Raw genomic sequence first — 22,280 nt, forward strand, 5'->3', positions numbered from 1 at the left:
GGCTCGCGAGTCAAAAAGGAAACAGTAAAAAGGAAAAAGCAAACAGTAATAAAATTATTAAAGACAATAATGCACACAATAAAACAATAGTGAAATAAAATAACAGTAAAGTAAAAGCATATTTACAGGTAGTTGCGACTGTTGCTCACATCTTCCTCTGGTTTTACGTCCAGAAACAGCTTGAACGCCCTTTATGGGTCGAGGATAGGCTTCCTATCCAGTTTTCTTATAAACTGGCAAACAGGGTCGTTTATAGTCAGATTCCCGAGACTATATCGTGCATGCTCTTTCTGGAATAATGGCCATAACTGGAGAATCGCTCCTTGCACATATCCACTGGGATACGTTTCAAGAGACAAAAGGATACCATCCAATGACTCCTTATTCAAGCCATCCCTAATGAATTGAATCTTATCTTCCCTGTTATCAGACAACATTCCTAAAGAACATGGTTTTTTATCGCATCTCATTCTAGCACACTTATGACAAGCAACAGAAATTCTTCGAGCTCGTCGTTTTCTTGCATAATTTCCTTTACCACAATCAGGCATGTATGCAATAAATTTTGGAGATAACTCACCTTCCGATCGTACTTTAGCCTCGATTAACTAATGGATGTCAGCAGGTATGTTATTCCTTATGAGTAATCGCATGCGTTCGGACCGAGCTTTATAGATCGTAAGGAGGGCATTCTGAGGAAGTGAAGGGAATCGATTGTGAAGCTTCGCTAGAATGTCGTTTATGTCCATACTTTCGCCTCAGAATATCAGTTATTATGGGAAACTGAAGTAACCGACTTGATTGTCACGGAGTACCGTTATCCGCCACTTCACCGGGGTAACAAACTAAAGCACACAAATAGAAAAATAAATTAAAACACACAAAGAAAATTAAAATCGTCCTCTTATTGAATTTACCTCAAGCTCCAACTGGATGTCGTAAACACTTCTCTCAATGTCTCTGAGTTGGCTTTCTAAACCCTCAACATAGGCTACTAACTCTGGTGGCTGTAGAGCCCAAATGCGATGTATTTTACAAAATTGAATCTGCCTTTTGAGATGAGTTTTGACACATTGAAGTGGTTTAGGAATGTTTAGGAGGAACGGTCTAAGTAAGGTACTCATGATTAAAAATGATAAGAGAAAACTTAATAGTTAAACAAACACACTTATGCAAAAATAATTTCAATTAGCAAAAGAATAATATAAAGAAAGAAAAAAAATATCAAATCACCGAAAAGAAAAAAAATAAATTCAAATCTGGTGGGTCACTCAAATTTATTTCGGTGCCTTCTTCATGTGGTTGGTACTCTAGATATGGCTTTAATCTTTAACCATTAACTTTAAACGTGACACCGTTCTTCGGGTCCTTAATTTCAATTGTCCCATGTGGAAAAACGGTATGTACAATAAATGGGCCAGACCAACGAGAGCGTAACTTACCTGGGAATAGGTGCAAGTGAGAATTGAATAAAAGCACTTTCTGACCTGGAGTGAAAGATTTTCTCATAATTTGCTTGTCATGGAAGACTTTCATTCATTGCTTGTAAATCTTGACATTTTCATATGCGTCATTGCGAATTTCTTCAAGTTCTGTCAGTTGTAATCTTTTTTCTGAGCTAGCTTGCTGCATGTCAAAGTTGAATTACTTGATGGCCCAATACGCACGATGCTCGAGTTCCACAGGTAGGTGGCAAGCTTTTTCATACACTAACCTGTAGGGTGACATCCCAATCGGGGTCTTGAAAGCCGTTCTATATGCCCATAATGCATCATCAAGTCTTAATGACTAATCTTTTCTGTCTGGCCTCACCGTCTTTTCTAATATGTGCTTTATTTCTCGATTGGAGATCTCAACTTGGCCACTGGTTTGCGGATGATATGGGGTCGTCACTTTGTGAGTGATTGAATACTTTGTCAAAAGAGACTTGAATGCTTTGTTACAAAAGTGAGCACCACTATCATTGATTATTGCGCGTGGGAATCCAAAGCGTGAAACAATGTTGCTTTTCAAAAATCTTATCATCACCTTGTGATCATTGGTTCTATATGGAATTGCTTCTACCCATTTCGATACGTAGTCAACAGCAACCAATATGTATTGATGGTCAAAAGAAGGAGGAAAGGGACCCATGAAGTCGATACCTCATACATAAAAAATCTCAACCACTAAAATTGGATTTAGTGGCATCACGTTTCTTCGTGTAATGCTCCCCATTCGTTGACACCTATCACATGAAGAACAGAAAGTGTAAGCGTCTCGAAATATAGTTGGCCAATAGAAACCATATTGTAAAACTTTAGTCGCTGTTTTTTTAGCACTGAAATGGCCGCCACAAGCTTGTTCATGGCAGAATGAAAGAATATTCTGAATTTCATTTTCTGGGACACATCGTCTAACAATTTAATCTGCACAATACTTGAACAAATACGGGTCATCCCAAAAGAAATTCTTTATTTCTGCAAAAAATTTAGCCTTGTCTTGCTTGGTCCAATGCTCTGGAAGTTGATCTGTAACAAGATAATTCACGATGTCAGCATACCATGGTAATACTTCCACACTCATCAATTGTTCATTTGGCAATGATTCATTCAATGGTAATGTTTCCATAATTGTGTCAAAATGGAGACGAGAGAGATGGTCAGCCACAACATTCTCTGTGCCTTTCTTATCTTTAAATTCTAAGTCGAACTCCTGCAAAAGTAACACCGAACGAATTAGTCTAGCTTTTGCATCTTTCTTTGTGAGAAGATATTTAAGAGCAGCATGATCTGTGAACACGATTATTTTACAACCAATGAGATAAGATCGAAATTTCTCTAATGCAAACACTACTGCTAGCATTTCTTTTTCAGTAGTTGAATAGTTCAACTATGCATCATTCAATGTTATACTAGCATAGTAAATAACGTGGGGAATTCGATCAACTCTTTGTCCTAATACTGCTCCTACTGCATAATCAGATGCATCACACATGAGCTCAAATGTTAAGCTCCAATTTAAGGGCTGAATGATGGGTGATAATGTCAACAATTGCTTTAATTTTTCAAAAGCCACAAGACATGAATCATTAAAGATAAAATGTACATCCTTAGCAAGTAGGTTGCATAAGGGTCTAGAAACTTTGCTAAAATCTTTAATGAAACGTCTATAAAAACCAGCATGCCCAAGGAAATATCTTACTTCTCTGACTATTATGGGTGGAGAAAGATTAGAAATGAGATCCACCTTGGCTTTGTCAACCTCAATACCTTTGCTCAAGATTGCGCCACGTCATCAGTCAACAATACGCGGTTTGACCACGCAGATGAACAGTAATATGGTTTGACCTGGGTTGAACAGTGACGCGGTTTGGTTGAAAATAATCTTGTGTGATGCATATACCGTACGCGAGATTTTTCATCCACTGATATACTGCCACGTCACCATCAACAGTACATAAGAATTTTAGCCCAATAAGATCGTGACACCTCATCAGTCAATGCCACGTCATCGATCCGTCTATGTGAACAGTGTCATGAACAGTAACGTAGACAGTACCGTACACGTGAATAGTATCGTACATGTGAATAGTATCATTTTTCCTTTTATGCTCCTCCTAAGGTTTTTTACCGTCCTGAGTTCAAAAGTGATGTCTGTTTTGCCGTCTGATCTCTCGTTTATTGTGAAATGACCATGATGCCCCTAAAATACATAAAATACTTAATTAAAATAAAACACACATAATTAAATTACAAGAAACTTAAATACATAAAAGTAAGGGTTGTTAGTAAGACTTAAAATATAAGATGATGATTTTCTCCTTTATAAATATGCATTTTCTAACACTCAACACACCCCCCAACCAACTTATTGCTAGTCCCTACCAAATAAAGCGAAAACAAAATTCAAATCCAAAATGATTTTTTTTTAATAGAAACACTCGTGTTGATTCAATCAGATTAATGATAGCAATCAAATAAAAGTATAAGCATTATCTCCAGTCTAAAGAATCATCACACCCACATCAACCATCCATATGAATCAGCCCAGTAGACTTTGTTATAGCTACTTTCAAGAATGACATGTCAAACTCCAAAATCTCACTGGAAGTAATGACACTCTCACAAAGAAATTAAACCCAATAAAAATAGTCACTTCAATTAATGGTAATTGAGAGAAAATAATAAAGAAGTGATATCACATGCTCTCAATGATCCCGAACTCGGGCATGTATTTCTGGCATCTCTTCCAGAAGAATTACAACCAGAAATTCAGCGTCAGTTAGTTGCTTACAGGCTCAATATTGACACATTATCATTAGGAACATTATTCCATATTGCTCTAAGATGTCTTGACAAATTGTGTGAACAAAATAAGTTCTTCCAGGATCTCATCAAAGACAAAGAACCTTTCAGATCTGCTTGCAAAAAGCCTTATTTGGCTATCAAATGCAAAGATCCAAAGAAGTATGACTGCTCACCCAAGAAAAGTCTCACTTCAAGAAATCCAGATTCCCATTTCCACCTGGGAAACGGCGTACCAAACAGTTTCGCTTTTTCAGAAAAAGACAATGCCATTCCAAACAGTTTCCTGATAGAAAGAAAAGCAGGTGTTCCATTTGCAAAAAAAAAAGTCATTTTGCTAAAGATTGTCCTGTCAAACCTCACAAGGCAATAAAATTTATTCAACACTTGGAATCCACTACAGAATTTTCCTCAACCACATACCAAGTTGAACAATTGTTTTCTGAACAAGAAGAGCTAAATGATGATCTAGTTTTTGGCTTACCAACAGAATCCAGTGATTCTGACAGTTCTGTTTTTGAACCCATCTACACAGTCCAACCATCTTTCATTCTCATTCATGATCGTACCTACCCATACCTTCTATCAAAATCCAACTTATCCCTTCCAAATATCATAAACCTATCACAGTCATAATGTTTCTTGACACTGGTGCTCAGCAAAGCATGCTTGATCCTGCCATTCTTCCTACTAAGTATTGGAAAACTCAAAAGGAACACTTCAAAGAAGCAGACGGAAAGATCTTTACAACTAAATTAGTTACTAAACATCCAATAGAAATCCAGTTATTTCCTAATTGTGTTGTTTGGATAAAACCAATTGGTTCATCTTTGCCAAACAAAGATCTTCTTCTAAGTTTTGATATCCTACATCAAGTAAAAAATGTCCAGATTACTTCCTCTAGTCTCCGTTACAAATCAATGATTAAACCATTCACCAACACTCTAAAGATTTATTCTTTAGCCAATTCACCACCCTCATACCAAGCCATTACAGATCAAATTCTCAAATTTTGCCCTGACAACCATAGCCTTTTTACCCATCCAAACCCGTTGTGGAAAAACTCAAAGTTCTTCATATCCTTACTTTTCAAACTAAATGAAGACAGCAACCCAACCAAAACTACCCATACAGGAATGACCCCACAAGACCTTATTTTGGCCCAACAAGAATGCGCCCAATTGCTAAACCAAAGCCTCATTAAGCCCACAAATTCTCAATGGGCTTGTCAAGCCTTTTATGTTGAAAAAATGTCTGAAATTCTTCATGGCAAAAAATGATTGGTCATACACTATCAGCCACTCAATAATTTTCTCCAAGATAAAAAATTTCCACTACCCAACAAACATGCCCTTTTTGTCCACCTCAAAAATGCTCGAATCTTTTCAAAATTTGACTTAAAGTCCGATTTTTGGCAATTTGGCATTCATCCCTCTGAAAGATACAAAACTGATTTTTGTATCCCAAATGTCCATTACCAATAGATAGTCCTTCATTTTGGCCTCAAAACAGCCCCTTCCATTTTTCAAAAGGCCATGACCACTATCTTTCAGCCAATCCTCCACCATACCCTTATTTACATTGACGATTTGCTTTTTTTTTTCAGGTACTCATGATGAACATCAGAAGGTCCTTCAACAGTTTTTTCATATTATTCAAGAACATGGGATCATGATCTCTGACAAGAAAAGTACGATTGCGACTACCTCTGTTGACTTTCTTAGCATGAAAATCCAAGATGGCCATTATCAGCCTGGACCCCACATTGCAAAAGAGTTACTTCACTTTCCCGAAAGTAACTTTACCCAAAAGCAAGTCCAACAATTTCTTGGAATCATCAATTACATCCGTGATTTCCTACCACATGTCGATCACCATACACGCAAGTTTTCTGCCCTTCTAAAAAGGAATCCACCATCTTGGTCAGAAATCCACTCAAATGCTGTAAAGCAACTAAAGCAGATTGCCCATAATCCTCCACCTCTTAAACTTATCACAGATGGCAAAAGAATCCTGTAAACCAATGCCAGTGATGAGTCATAGGGGGCCATCCTCCTTGAAGAATGCAATGGAAAAGAATACTTTATTGCCCATGCAAGTGGACAATTTCCTGATTTTATGAACATCTATCAAATGAGTAAAGAACCTATGTTTTTTCCTAGTTTTCATCCTGTCATCTTTTCCTCACAGGATTAGTACTTCCACCTCACAGAGATATTACCGAAGATGAACTTTGACATACATGGTGTCTTACTATTCTGTATGCCACAAAAATGATTTTTCTTGTTTTACCCCTTTTCAACAGACTTAATAATCCAGAGTTATCCACCTCCCTTACCTAAACTCTCTTTGAATGGTTTTCACCATTACCATGGTGGCGTAGGAAGCTGCAACAGATTGCTGACACACACCACCTTCTCGACCTTCCAGACAAAGAAGGACAACAATTCACTTCTGTTTTTATCATTCACCGTCCATATTTCCAATATCCTCATACCAGAGAGTTTTGGACCCAGAAACGGAGTTATGAATGGATGATAGTCCCTCACATTGCCTGTCTCGAACAAGATTTCCATATCAAGACTTCCTTGAAGAATTTCTTTATAGAACTCAACCATATTCCTCCAGACCAGCCAGAGATCCTCCACACATCTCTTGGACCAAAACATGAAATGTTTATGATCCCTATACCATCCTTACATTCCCAACCTCCCAACCGTGGAATCATCATAAAAGAAGAAAAGCCAGATTACACTGACTTTTTATTCCAAGATTCCCAAGACCCTTATGAACATTTCACTCTAATACCTTCACCATCACTATATGATTTCCCTGGATCATCTTCTTCTCAATATCTGTTATTTTCAACCCAACCAGAACATTTCCCTCAGCAAACTCCTCTCTCACCAAAAGCCCGAGATTGCCTTTGGCCATATGTTCCAGGATGTTCTCATCTAGAAATAATCCTCAAAAAAGACAAGGACCTTGATCGTGACCCTGATGAGACTGAATCCTCATCTGAAGATGGAACCATATCTCTTTAAGAGATTTGTCACTTTGTAATAATGTAAAATAAAGTACTTTATACTTTAGCTTTTTAAAGTTGTTTGTCCTTATGTAATCATGCACTTTACTTTTGTCGGTCACTACTGTACCAGTGAGCCCTACCTACTTTTATAAAATAAGTGTGCCTGTATGCCAGCTGAAATGATCTCGATCCAGCTTTTGTCTTTTCCCCTCCTTATCTTTATCTAAGGAGAAGTTATTTAAATAAAAATTAAGAAGTTTTTTATAACATTTTAAGTTTCAATATTCCACCCTATGGATAATTAAAATCTTTGTTTCTATTCTTTAATCCTAAAATTCTTTAGGTTTAGAACTCTTACCCTTGTTCAATGTCTATCTTCTGCAAGTATGCTCTGCACTTGACTTGAAAAAGGATCTTGTGCATCAGAAAGCTAGTCAGGCTCTTATTCTTTCTTTGTTCTGAGACAATAGACGGAACCCTGCCTTTAAACTAAGTGACCAAGGAGAGTCTGTGTCTTTTTGGGTTGTCTAAGTTCTTAGTTTATCGTAAGATATGGAATGTCTGGTATCTCGCAACCACGTCATTCTCATTTTCTAGGTATATCGGCTGGAAACCCGAGAATGCGAACTACTAGTCCAGTTGGTATCAGAGCCTGACTTGTCTGGAACATCTAACAAGTCTACTACTGACACATCCACTAGCCATGAGCTTTCTAACGATAATTTTGAATCTTTTTTAAGTAACTTTCTTTATCTTCATTGTTCTACTCGTGTGAGAGAACTTCTTATTAAACTTAGAGATTTTCATTGTCTTTTGGCTACTCTCACCTTACATGACCTCAATTTTATTCTAAGACTAGGTCTAACCCTGTTTGGCGACAAGTAATGGTTGAAAGATTATAAGTTCTTAAAAGGTTTTATACTTGGGATTTAGTTTATCTTTTACTGAAAAAATCCGCCATTTGGTGCAAATGAATTTATAAAAGCAAGAGCAAATCAAATGGGTCAATTGAGCGATATAAAGGCCCTTTTGTGGCAAATGGGTTCTCTCAAAACTATGGAATAGACGATGAAGGGACCTTTGCTCTCGTTACTCGACTTATCTCTGTAAAAAGCTTACTTCTTATTGTTATTGCTTGTCATTGGACACTTTTTCAGATGGATGTGAAGAATTTCTTTCTTAATGAAGATATTTCTATGGAAATTTACTTGATATCCCTACCTTGTTATCCTCATGCTCTATATAAGGTGTGTAAACTTCGTGGTGCATTATATAGTCTTAAACAAGCTCCGCATGTTGGTTAACAATACTATTGCAGTGGAAATATTTAGATCGCGTTTCTTATATAATATATAAAATTACTATAATGTAGAAATCGTACCTTTTCTTTTTCGTAGAAGATATTTAGACTCTCAAATCACAACTTGTCACCAGCAATCTTATTATATCACAATCTGTCACTAACAATATTCTAGGTTATAACTTAAGTTTGATCTGCACTTGACGTGCGGTCGCCTTTATCATTACTATAAGCAACTAGCAAGAGAAAACCTTTTTCTCTCAAAATTAGAGGGAAAAACTCCTTTTTCTCTAATCTAAATATTGTGGCTGCTCTATCTCCTTTTTGTAGAGAAACAAGCCTTTTTGTATCTCATTTTAGTAGAAACCCTAAGCTCTTATTTATCTCCTTTGTTAATTCTATTAAATCAAATTTGATTTAAATAAAAAAGATGAGAGAAAGACCAAAAGTGGAGTTACACTTGTTCTTGTTATAGGGGCCCACCTCATAAAATAAGACAAGACCCCTTACACATAAGCATATTTAATGGAACCATCTACTAAATGGTATATTTAAGTTTTCAACCCAATTAGGTAGTTATCTTACTTATTAATCCAATAGCAGTGCAGTCAATTAAATGAAATATTGGAATTAACATGTATAATTATATGCTTCTCGAATAATAATTGAACCCATGCCACATGGATTTCTTTACTAAACAATCATTTGTACCACATCGCTAATTAAATCAATATCTCAATTGTCCAATCAATTTAATTACATCTTATTACTTGATACTTACTGTTTTCTCTAATAATCATTTTTAACATACTAATTATGTTGACACACTCTAGCCAGAGAATTCTATGATCAAGTACCAAAAACTTGTTAAGAGATGTGTTGTACAAATTCTATATTATTAATCTATAATCTTACTGCTCATAGTTGTTTTCACCAAGATACTATGTAATCTTGACTACAAATGTATGTAGTGCCCATTGGTAACTCAAATGAAATGATAATCACAAACATGAAACTATAATTAACTCAAGATTGAGATTGTAATAAAATCAATACCTATGAGATTTAATAAGTCTGACAGTCATTTTAAGCTAATTAAATCTCATATGTGATCCAGTTCAATGTAGTCAAACTACATCAGTAAATTCATACGTGATTAACACAAATCATTCAATAAATTTGTTACAGTCTAAACGTAAATAGAGCGCCCAACTTTATTTAACCACTGCGAACTTAATTTATTTAATTATAAAATAACTTGTATTTATATCTTCTGTTAATCCATATAATAATCACATAAAAGATATATTATATGATTAAATAGACTTTATTCAACATATTTATGAAATTAAGATGTCTGAAAATGTCTCAATATTTTATTAACCAGAAAATAAATCAATCAATATCCTATAAAGAGCATATAATCCCAACACCACATGCATGGTTTGCTAAGTTCAATACTATTGTTTATGGATTTGGCTTCATATCCGCTTTTTATGACTTTGCATTATTTCTTCACAAGAAGATAAGGGATATATTTTCCATTTACTTTATATTGATGATACAATTATCACTAATGATGATATGGCTACTATCTTTGATCTCAAGGCTTCTCTTTAGAAATATTTTTAGATGAAAGATCTTGGCAACTTGAGTTACTTTCTTGGTCTAGAATTGCTCTCTAATTTGAATGGTTACTATCTCTCTTAAGTTAAATATGCTTTTGATTTACTAGCTAGAGCTGAGTTGATCGATTGTAAAACGACCTCTACTCCTTTTGATCCAAAGCTTGAGCCTACACTTACACCAACAGATGGGAATTCACTCAATGATGTAACTCTCTACAAATAAAGTTCGCTTCTTAGTTTCTTTGACTATGACATGACTTGAAGGTTTTGGAATATCATCTCTTACTTCATTTTTAGTCATAGATATGAATTGACAATCACAAACAACTTTCTAAATTTCATAATTTAAAGTTTGTAAATAAATTCTCATCCTAGTTTGCCAATATGGGTAGTCATTACCGTCAAAGAACGGTGGTCTAGTTATGGACCATCCTTTCCTAAAGGTTGAGTCATTTTGGGTTACCATAAATCTTTTACTTTAAACGGTTAAGTCCTCATAAGATAATTAAGCTCTGATACCAAATGAAATGCAAGTTATGCAACCCAAGAGGGAGGTGAATTGGGATTTTAAAACTTATGCAAAATAATTCGCACAACAATTTATGCTGTGTTTACTTTCTGGAGTGGGAATGAGGAGTGTGGATTCCTCCCACTCCAGTGTTTACTTCAACAAATTAGCTCCGGATTGGGAATTCCACTTCGTGGGCCTCACCCATTTTTGGAGTGAGGAGTGGGAGTGGGATCCACTCCCACCTCTCCCTTTTCTACCCTTTTTAATTTAATTTAATATTTTATATTTAATAAAATAAATAAATATTATTATATTTATTTTAAAAATAATAGTACTATATTTATTTAATATTAATAATTAATAATAATAAATAGTTTATTCTAAGAAAATATTAATTTTGTACTAAATAATATTATATTATTATTTTATATAATAATAAATTTAATATAATTATATTAAATAAAATAAAATAATATTTCATTTTATATTTACCCTTCTTTTTTACTCTTTTTTTATTAAATTTACTATAATTATATTTAATAAATATTTCAATAATATTATATTTATTTCAATAATATTATTATATTTAACTAAATAATAATTTGGGTTGATTCTAAGTCTAAATTACTTAAAAATAATATTATTGTATTAATAGAGAATTAATAATATTACTATATACCATCTTTATTTGAAAACCTCTTCAATATTATTATATTTATTTAATATTAATAATTAATACTAATAAATAGTTTATTCTAAGAAAATATTAATTTCATACTATGTTAATAGTAAAAATATTTCATTTATATTGCCCTTATCAATAATTTTTAATTTATATAATTAAAATTAAAATTAATAAAAATTGTGATGTTCATAATTAAGAATATTAATAATTATTATAAATTTACAAATATAATAAAATAAATGTTTATTCATTAAATATATTTTTTATTAACTTTGTAATTAAAAACTATAATTCTTTAAATAAAGATAAAATTATAATTTGAAATTATTTACTCCCAATCCAAGAAAAAGTAAACACATAAATTGAATTCTGATCTCCATTTCATGCTTCCATTTCAGTGTAAGTAAACAATCTACTCCCACTCCCAATCCTAAGATTCTCACTCCTCAGGATTCCCACTCCAATCCAAAAAGTAAACGCTACCTTAATCTATTACCTTAATCAAATCAAAAATAATAAATTCAATAAAGCATAATAATAAAAATAGTAAGGGAAGAGAGAGCAAACACAATAATTTTTATGTGGTTCAAGAATTCTCGCCTATGTCCACGCCTCCAGGCTAACCAAGCTCGAGAATTTCACTATCCAAGCCTCCTAAGACTTCAAGTTCTTTACAATTGACTTCCAAGGCGTCAATAAACCATTACAACTAAGAAATTATCTCCAAATATCTTCACTCAAGTGTTTCTCACACTTATACACTCACAAATTTGATGAGAAAATAAATATTACAACAAAGAAACTTTTTTTAGAGTGGATATACAAATTATAGCACAATGATAATTCAATATATGATGATTTAATAAATGGAAGCTCAATATATGTTGTATACACTTGTTTTTACTTGCAAAAGTCTTAAAATTGAAGTTGTAGTTGAGTTTTTATAGCTAAAACCTGAAAACTAGTCGTTATAGGCAAATTCCAGTAAGCAAGTAGCTAGCTGCTTAATTTAGCTGGCTCCCTGCTTCAGAACAATAAAGTTACCATTAAATTTGAATTTGCTACAGTAACATTGTTCACAAATTACTTTTTTCTCTAAATGTTCTGTGATTATATTGGGGAATTTTACAGTAATAACCATTAAAGTTTTGATTTTTTTCATCTTAACCCCTTAAAAATATTTCTATCAACATTAGCCATAAAACAACTTTTGAGACCAAAATACCCCTCCTTCATCTCTCCCCCAAAAAACTTGTTCTGTGGCCAAAAAGCTTGATTTTTTTTTAAAAAAAAAAATCTAATCTTTTGCGGCTTGTTGCATGATTTTAAGATGGAAAATTTGTCAAGTTGTATTCTATCAGCATTATTATTATTAATGCTTTCACCTGCAAATCCAGTGATATTCATTCCCCCTTCCATAATCTTCGTGCCCAAATTGCTTCTAACTTTTCTCGACTTCGACGCGGGTGAGAGATTGCTTTTCCTTTCACCTTTTTGTTTTCTTCCGTTTAGCTTCATTATTTAAAAAAAAAAAAACCGAAACAGAACAAAAACAAAAGCGTCAGCCCGCGGCCACCGTCCAAGGCTGCCGGCTCTCGTTTTCCGTCACCGATCCGGACGCAACCACCACTAAACGGATCATAAATCGCCGGCCATCAAACCCCAAGCATCGGACACCGTTGATTAGCCACAGATCGCCGGAAAAACAACCAAAACAGCCGCGCCAACCGTGCCGTCATTCACCGGTTTCCGCCGCGATTTAGCCAGCACCACCGTAATCAATCCACTCCTCTCCACGAGCTCAACCTCTTTCGTTATTCCCCACCTCCGATCGACCAACCCATCGCCGGAATCTAAGCATCACCAAACAGTTACAACTTATCTCAAATTTCCGGCCAAAACGCCACCGTTTCCGACGAATCACAAACATCATCATGAACAACTTCAAGTTTTGGTGCGACAGGCACCCTGTCATCAGATTCATCCCCCGATTCAGATCAATAAGTTTGAAAATAACTCATGTCACGATGCCGATTAGTTTTGGTCTGTAAAGAAGGGTAATTTGGGGAGAAAGGCTTGTGTTTGGCTAATGTTGATAGAAAAAAGTTCAGAGAATTAGTTGCAAAAATAACAAAATATTTATGGTTATTTTCGTAAATTTCCCATTATATTGTGGCCCACAATGTCATAAAACTTTATAAAAAAAGTCCAATTTTAGAATTTTTAAATAATGTTTGTCATTCCCAAACTTTTTAAAATTATGATATGACTCAAAACATAATAATATTTTTCAAAGAAGTCCTTTTCAAACTTTAACAAAATACTTATAAATTTCAAAGTTCTCAAAATCTCTTCAATTTAGTCCAAAATTTGAAAATATGAAATTTTCCTCAAGTAGCTAGCCGCTAGCCCTCAGGCAGTTAGCCGCTAACTCTCTGTATATTTTTAATATTTACACTTTAGCCTTAAATTTTTAAAAATTATAATATGGCCCAAAATGTTTAAAAGATTTGCAAATAGTTCCAAATCCAAAACTTAAATCAAAGATTGCAAAACTTTTTCATTTTAGTCCACATCTTGAAAAACAACTAATTGCCTAAAATACTTGCTGCATAATTGTTAAACCTTTTGTTAATGAAAAATGATGATTTATTAAACAAAATCTTGAATACCAACTGATTGTAATTTTGATTTGTGGTCACGCTGGACAGTAATCAAATGATTATCTAGTACTTTTAGGAAGTGATTTTTATAAGAAAAAAAGAACTAAAATAAAGGTCAATTTCTAAGATTTTAAGTGACCCTAAATTATAAGGAATTGCCCAGAGAATAATACATACAAGATACTCTCAAGGCATATAGACATTAAATCCTATCTATAGTAAAACACACCACATAGCAATAGTTTAAATGAATCTCAACAAATCAAATTCTCAAAAGCAAGAATATGGATACATTTGTATTTCAAAAGTAAAGATTAAAAATGAAATTAAACCTAAAAAATTGATTCAATCAACATAAATTAATCTTTTGTGCACATGTAAAAGAAGCAAACTAAAAAATAGCAACATAAATATAGTAAAGAGTGCAACAATTTATTTGCTAGAGAATTATTTTCATCGTGGCTTGTTGTTGGAAATCAGACCTATGAAAGAGATGGCAGCAAATAGTTTAAGTCTAAAACAAAAACACAAGATCAACAATTAAACTTTCACCCAGCTATTACACAAAAGTACTCGTCTCTTTTAACAAATTAAACTAAATTTGGCACCAAAAGCAAAAAGCAACTTGAGATTTTGTAGGCTGGAATTCCTAGTTGCTATGTTTCGAAATCGAAAGGATATTGGTTGTTGTTAATGCAAAGGGAAAAACTACAACATATCTTCATATTATATATACAAGAATCAATCTAAGAGATGCACAATTTTTAGAAAAAGACAAAAAAATTAATTGGTGGATTTTAAATAATTGGGGTTTTAGGGTTTCAAATTATGAAGAAACATTATGAAATAATTCCAAATTACAAGAGCAAAAATTGAAAATTAACTACTCCTAATTTCGTTTTGATTAAATGTGAGTCAAAGTCTAGAAAAAAAAATCAAACCCACTTCCATTCAATAAATTTTCATCGATTTCTTCATCACCATGCCAAGTTTGCAAAGAAAAATTTGTCACCATTTCATGCAAGCCAAACCCAATTAATTTATTTAGCAAACTTATTCATATTACAAGCCCAATCGATTCTACACCTAAAATCAAAGGACAAATTGAAAAAAAAAACACTCTAAGCATTTACCTTCACGAAGCGAAATGACAGTGATGGTGACGCTGAAAGGACAAAGAGACTAAGAAATGATGCAAAACAAGTGTGTAATTGAGAGTAAACGACTTAAATGGCAGCATATGGTGGTGTTTTCGAATCAATTGAGAAGGTGAGAGTTTAGTTCTAGGGTTTCAATATTATTGGCAAAATGGTGGTGGCAGTGACGAGCTACTATTTTTTAACCAATATTACCGTCATAGTTACAATATACTTGAATGGCAGCCAAAGGATGATGTTTTGCTCGATTGATTGGGTGCAAGGTTGATTTCTAGGGTTTGGTCACGAGAGAGTGATGAGTGTTTGGTGAGAGTGTTAGTGAGTTTGGGACTTGGATCAAGACGGTAGTGTTTTTCTTTTCCCTTTTTTCATTTTTAAAATATTAAAACGCACCCTTTTGTTTTTTAAATAAAATAATACATTAAACTTTTGGTCAAACACAGTAAAATCAATTTTTCAATCATAATTTCTTAACAGAGAAAATTTTTATCATGATTCTATCATAAATTTGTGATAGACAATAATTTTATTACAAAACCATCATAAATTCTTGATAGAAAATAATACCGCACAAAACCATCATTAATTCATTATAGATTTAAAATTCTATCACAATTATGTCACACTATTATGATATAAGCCATTTTACACAGAATCTGTTATAAACTGTCTGTCATCTATTTCATATTTTCTTGTAGTGTGAAAAGAATACTTTTCATATATATTTGCCGTGTTGAATTCAAATCTATGGGTAGCATTTATATAAAAATTCATCTAATAAGAAATCAACTAAAATTCCTATAAAAAAAAGAAATTAACTAAAATTATTTTACTACTACATATGATATGGCTATTTTCATTTTAAAAATTAGGGTAAATGTTCATTTACTCTCTATTTTTGACTTATTTGTTTGTTTAGTCCTGATATTTAAAAACAAAATCAAGATATCCCTACTAGTAAATATGTTATATTTCTACCCTTACTTTTTCTTTATTTTTGTAATAATATCCTTATAACAATATTTTTGTAATGTTGATGAAAAGAAAAAAATGATAATTTATCAACTTAGCCTTAAAAATAACATAAAAATTTACTCAAATTTTATTTTATTATTTTATATTTAGGCTTAATTTAGTAAATTAACTTTTCTAAAACAATTATTAGTAATAAGATTGTTGTAAGGATATTAAACATTACTTTAAGTTGACTGCTATTAATTTATTTATAAATATTTATTAGCAAGATTATTGCATGGGTACAAAAACTATTAGTTCTTTCATATTAATATTTATTGGTTAATTTGATAAAATTAATTTTTTTTAAAGATAAATTAATTAATGTCAAGAATATTATTGCAAAGATATTATTGTAAAAGCCAAAAAGAGGTAAGGGTAAGAATGTAACATAATTAATTGTAAGGGTATTTTGAGGTGCTTTTTAAAATATAGAGACTAAATAGGCATTTAAGTTAAAATATAGAGATTAAACGAATATTTACCCTAAAAATTACCTTCCATACTCTATTACTCTATACACATATATACTAATTTTTTTTAAAATAAGTTTTACTATGTGTACTCTTTAAAATTAAAAAAAAAAAACAAATGCTTACTTAAACTATTAAACTAATTAACTTTATTTACTTAAAATACTAATAAAACTATAAACACCCAGTTTTAGGAGATTCAACATATACTTACAACAATATAATCAAGTCAAGTTGTAAACAAATTATTTGATATTATTTTAGTTATTAGTTTTATTTATTTACGTTCAATAGAGTATAACCCCTATAAATTAATAGGATTGGGACCATATAAAATCTATTAATTAAAAGAGAAATTAAATAATTGATAAGTTAATAATTTATTAATTAATCAATAAATTAATAACTTATTAGTTTACAAAGTATGTACAATTCAATTAACATACATCAACAACACTTCATAATTTCTTATTACAAATTGATAAGTTAACACCACACCTTCTAGATGCAATAAGAAAAATAAGATGAAATTCAATTAAATTAAATTTTAAGAAAGGACAAGTAATAATAAAGTCATATTTTATATAAATAAGTAACAATAGAGTCATATTTTATTTAATTAAAATATTATAGTCAACTACATTTATAATTTTAGTAATTTATTAATTTATGATTTGAATGAGACTACAAAGTTATATAAGTGTTTTTAGAAAAGTATTATCTTATTATTTTATCGAATTATTAATTTAGTCCATTGGTCCAAGTCGACATCCTGAAAATTTATTATGTAATAGAGATTATTAATTTATCAAGTATTAATTCATAGACATTTGTCTGTATTTGATTTTACCCCCAAAATAACTTACAATGATAATAGAAAAATATTTTATAGATACCGCCCAAAGAAAAAAAAAATGAGAGAAAGGAAGAAGAAAATCAAGTAAAGAAGAATGGTCAAAACCTTAAAAAAAATGTTTATTTTATATTACTTATATGTTGGGTCCAGCTGCCTTCCACCCGCTGGAAGGTACGGCTTATTTTGTCCTCTTGTGTTGTGGCCGTTGGATATTTGAGAAGTTGATCTAACAACTCTTGTTCGGCAGCGTGAAATTGAATTTCAATTGGCAACCGTTTCATGAACTTTGCAAGAGACAATTATCTACAAAAATACAAAAAAAAAAAACTAATTTTTCACTTTCATCGGCCGCCACTGCCACCCACAACCCCTTAATATCATCATCAGCATTTCAATCCTTAGCCACCATCTAAAAGCTCTAACAACCACCATGACTGCCGTCACAACCACCACTCCTCGCAACCCCTAGCCACCGCTACAAACATTCACAAACTCTAACCATCATTATCAGTTCACTAGCCTTATCCTCCATTGTCGCTGCCTACCAATCATCCACAACACCTAACCACCATCACCAACAAACCTTAGCCACCGCCTCCTATAAGCAAGCCTCACCACCCACCACCGCACACGCACAATGCCACACCAACTGCCATACTATTGCGACAGAGGCCACAATGTAGACAAGATCCAGCAAGGAGGGATGTTTTCCTTCTCCGGCAGATTATTCTTTTTTGTCTTTTTTTGTTTTTTAATTATATTACTTTAGTTATTTTTAGTTTTTCTCTTATTTTGTCTATATTTTGGTTGTTAGATTGTTTTTGTTGTTGTTGCTGGCGGCGATGGAGTTGCAGCTCGTGATGATGATGCTGATGTTGGTGTCATTTTAATTAAGATTTTGTTCCTTTTTTACTAGCTACATCAGTCATCTTCATTCATTACGTGTCCTTTTCTAACATGTTAGATTTTACTACTTTTTAATCGAAGGGTTAGACCACAACGAGACAAAAGAATGGGTACCTTCCAACAGTTGGAAGGTAGTTTCAGCCTACTTATATATATTTTAATTTTTAAGAAAATGAAAATATTACACATACTTTGTAGTCAAAACTTTTTCAAAATAATAATTTCCTAATTGTTCGTTTAAGCTCTGATTAAGATGCTGTAAATAAATTTTTTAAGATTTAAGATATAAAAATTATATATTGAATAATGATTGTTCAATACGGGCGCTCAAAGTAATTGTATAATATTGACTTATAATAAATTACCTTAATAATAATTCACATGATGGGTAGTTTCGTAATAAATTTTTTTAGTATAATTAGAGTTGTATAATACCTCTACCCATAGGTGATGTTTGGTTTGAAGAAATGAGAGAAAAGGAAAGTAAAGGAAAAGAGAGAAAATGAGAGGAGAGGAGAGCAAAATATTTTTTTAATATTTAGTTTGTTACATAATTATATAAAGAAAAGAAATCTCTAATTTTTTATTTAGACAATCTTAGCCTTAATTGTTGAACTTTCAATATTTATCATAAATATTATTAAAAAATTAAACAATAAATTTATTTAATATGTTTACATGAATAACTAATAAAAAATTATTTTAAATAACATACTTTTATTTATAATTAAATTTTATTTAAAAATTTTTAACATAATTTTATTTTATTACTAATTAAATAATTATAATTGGACACTCAATTGAGATACATAATGAAGTGACATCTTATTTGTTGTTCATTGAGTGAGTTGTAAAAAAATAATAAGTTAATAACTAATAATAAAATTAATTAATATCACACACATAATATTAATAATTAGTAACACATCAGTCAATATTTCAATTAGGTATCCAAACTTAGTAAATATAATATTATTATAATAATATTTTTCTTTGTTATAGATTAGTGATCATGTTGATAGACAGCCAGCTAGAACTCTAAACCCCATTTGCTTGTGAAATTAATTGATTTTTCTTCTTAAGTAAACCAATTAATATATGAAGATTAAAGAGTTTCTTTGCCAAATTCGACTGGATCAAACAATTTCGGCTTCTGGGGCGAAATGGGCCGAATAGAATCCTTCACTCTGTTATTCAGTGAACTCATCATATTCAGGGCTCAAAAATAAATGGTAGAGTTTCTGCAATTATTCTACATCCAAATCCAAATCCAAAGCATGATGCTTTCAACCGCTCTCTCGTCTCCCAACATAACCCTTAAGCCCCAACTTGACCGTCATCTGAAAACCTATACCCTTTCTCGATTCTGGCTCCAAACCCATAAAAAAATCTCTCCTTTGTCCAAAACTCGTTCACTTGAACCAATACGCACGTGGTCAAGCTTTCTGGGATTTTCCGGCGAGGAACGATTTGGGTTTTCGAGTATCAAAATTTTGAGGTTCAGCGTGAATGCAGACAACGGTGGAGGCGCAGAGACTGCACATAGTGTTGATGATGAAGCTGAAAGATTGGCCAGAGGTGAAAGTACAATGCCTGAACGTTTTAGGCACTTGACCAAAGAAGCACCTGACGTTCCTGTCAAGTGGCCTTGGTTTATTGGTAAGTCTTTTGTGAACTGGGCTCAAGAGATTGGCTAAATTTGATTTTTTTTTTGTATCTATTGAAATATTCTGAAAAGAAATTGAATAATGTGCAAGCACCGAATTTTGTTTATTTGCTGATTCATAGGGTGGCTTCTTTGCGCTAAATGTGATTTAAGTCATGGAATAGACTCAGTTTGGACATTTTTAAAAGAGTCGTAGCATATTACTAACAAGAAACTTAAAAGAGGAACGTATTTGCTACTTTCGTTAAGAGACAATATTGAAAGATCGTGAGATTGAAATTTGTAGAGGGAAAGAAAATAAGTGGTTGATCAAAACTCTTTGTTAGAAAGGACTATCGTTATAAGTCTTCCATCCTGTGAGGTTTGGGATGTGCCTCGAATTACTAACATGTGAGCTACTTAGTCAACGTTTTCATTTTGATCTTTTCCCTGATGTGAAACTTTTGGCCTTATTGGTGAGCTATGACTGGTAAGTTCTATGTTTAGTCTGTCATCTAAGTATACCCTACAGAGTTGGCTCCCTAACCCAAATTTCTATCATGGAGGATGCAAAGAGAAAGAAATTTGATCCATTATAAATTTGGATTGGAGATAGGTTGGTAATTGTGTTATGCAATTAGATGGCTATTTGAGACCAGGAAAGTAGTAATTTTTATGGTTGAATGATATGGGAGCCAGAAGATCTTTATGTTTAAATCTGCTTCTTCTATAATGTTTTATATCTGATGAGTTTAATCTATTTTATGCATCAGTGAACAGACTTAATTGTATGTCTTGTGGCTCTCACAGAATTCTGTAAACATATCAGTTATTTCTCGTAGTCATGCTAAATAAAGACCTTTTGATGCCTCGGCAAAAGTTTGTGCATATTCTTCCAAGTCATTGATGCAAAGATTGTAGGACTTGTGGGTTTGATTGTGCGTTTTTTGTTTGTTTCTTTGTTTCTTTGCTGTTCGTGTCCTAAGTAGTCATTTGTATGGTGAAAATGCAACTAAATAATTTGATTTAGGAAGTGCTTTATTTTTTGTGTTGAAAGGAGTAAACACAAGAAGGTAACTGTAACAAAAAAATAGCACCAATGCTGACTAAAACATCTTCATTTTTGGAATCGTTGTGCAGCTCTTGCTTTCCTGGTCTATGCATGGAGGACAGTCTTGTTTGAACTATCTAACTGGAGAAAGGGTGCTCTGACTATTGTTGCATTTGCGGGATACCTCCTAAAACTCATCTTAGCCCTTATTTTCCATTTCATAGGGGATCCACTTACTTCCCTGATCTTCTGTTTGGAGACTGCAATTTACTCCATTCGAGCTTTCTACTCTGGGATAGTGGCATATACTCCCGTCGGTGAACTGACCTTCATTATCATGCTTGCATCAGCTGTTCTTTCCATTGGCGAAGCCACTGTTCCAAATGCTATTAGCTGCCAACCATATCTTCTTACACTGTCTGGCCTAATTGGATATGCAGTTGTGGGAGGCCAGATCTCCGAGCCATTCTTCTGGACACTTCTATTGGGCATGTATGGTTTCTCACGGCTAATTAAAAAGAGGGATGATGTTACGTCTGCTTTACCCCCTGCGGCTGCGTTAGCAGCTGTTGGTGAGCCCTGGGTTCGAGTACTGGCAATGGCCGCATATCTAGCTCTAGCTATTTTTCATCATTCAAAGAAGCTTGGAGAAGGAAAGGAGGAAGTACAAGTCTTAGCAACAAAGAGAAAAGTACCACTGCCATTGTTTGGTGCTGCCTTGGCCATTGGAATTAGAGTCACTGCCAAGTGGGCTGGGTACCGGCATTTGACATGGATGATAACTTGAAAGCAAGGAACTCCTGCCACGACCATTTTCACATTGTAAGCTTGAAGTGGTCTGTTTTGAGAAGACTGTCGATGTTAAGGACCAAATTTTCATTGTTGAGATGAGAGGATTTTTCACTTTCCTTTCTGTCTACATTTCCTACCTTTGATGCTACTGAGTGATTTTTCTCTGTAAAATATTACAAGTTTTATGTTTCATGCTGCCAATTTATGTTCTATGTAACAACTTTATACCATAGAAGTTTAATCTTTAATATTACAAGTTTAACATCTTCAAATTAACGCAGCAAA

General features: G+C 33.0%; 1 protein-coding gene and 1 long non-coding RNA gene across 2 annotated transcripts; one reads left to right on the forward strand and one right to left on the reverse strand.

Moving 5' to 3' along the window:
• Positions 1-14,349: 14,349 nt before the first annotated feature.
• On the reverse strand, positions 14,350-15,613 carry LOC127899097 (uncharacterized). Its single transcript, XR_008050950.1, has 2 exons — positions 15,235-15,613; positions 14,350-14,583 (listed from the first exon to the last, which is right to left on the reverse strand). It is a non-coding gene; the product is annotated as an uncharacterized LOC127899097 (long non-coding RNA).
• Positions 15,614-19,524: 3,911 nt separating this feature from the next.
• Positions 19,525-22,257, forward strand: LOC102614991 (uncharacterized). The gene is made up of 2 exons (XM_006469781.4): positions 19,525-20,166; positions 21,293-22,257. The coding sequence occupies exons 1-2, from the start codon at positions 19,737-19,739 to the stop codon at positions 21,988-21,990; spliced, it is 1,128 nt and encodes a 375-aa protein (XP_006469844.1). The 5' UTR covers positions 19,525-19,736; the 3' UTR covers positions 21,991-22,257.
• Positions 22,258-22,280: the final 23 nt, after the last annotated feature.

This window comes from Citrus sinensis, chromosome 2 (genome assembly GCF_022201045.2).
Source record: "Citrus sinensis cultivar Valencia sweet orange chromosome 2, DVS_A1.0, whole genome shotgun sequence".
NCBI lineage: Eukaryota > Viridiplantae > Streptophyta > Magnoliopsida > Sapindales > Rutaceae > Citrus > Citrus sinensis.

Bases quoted from the DNA above. Each gene is read 5' to 3' on its own strand.
- LOC102614991 (XM_006469781.4), top strand. From the start codon at position 19,737: ATGGTAGAGTTTCTGCAATTATTCTACATCCAAATCCAAATCCAAAGC. The intron at 20,167-21,292 runs GTAAGTCTTTTG...ATCGTTGTGCAG, and splicing joins CAAGTGGCCTTGGTTTATTG to CTCTTGCTTTCCTGGTCTAT.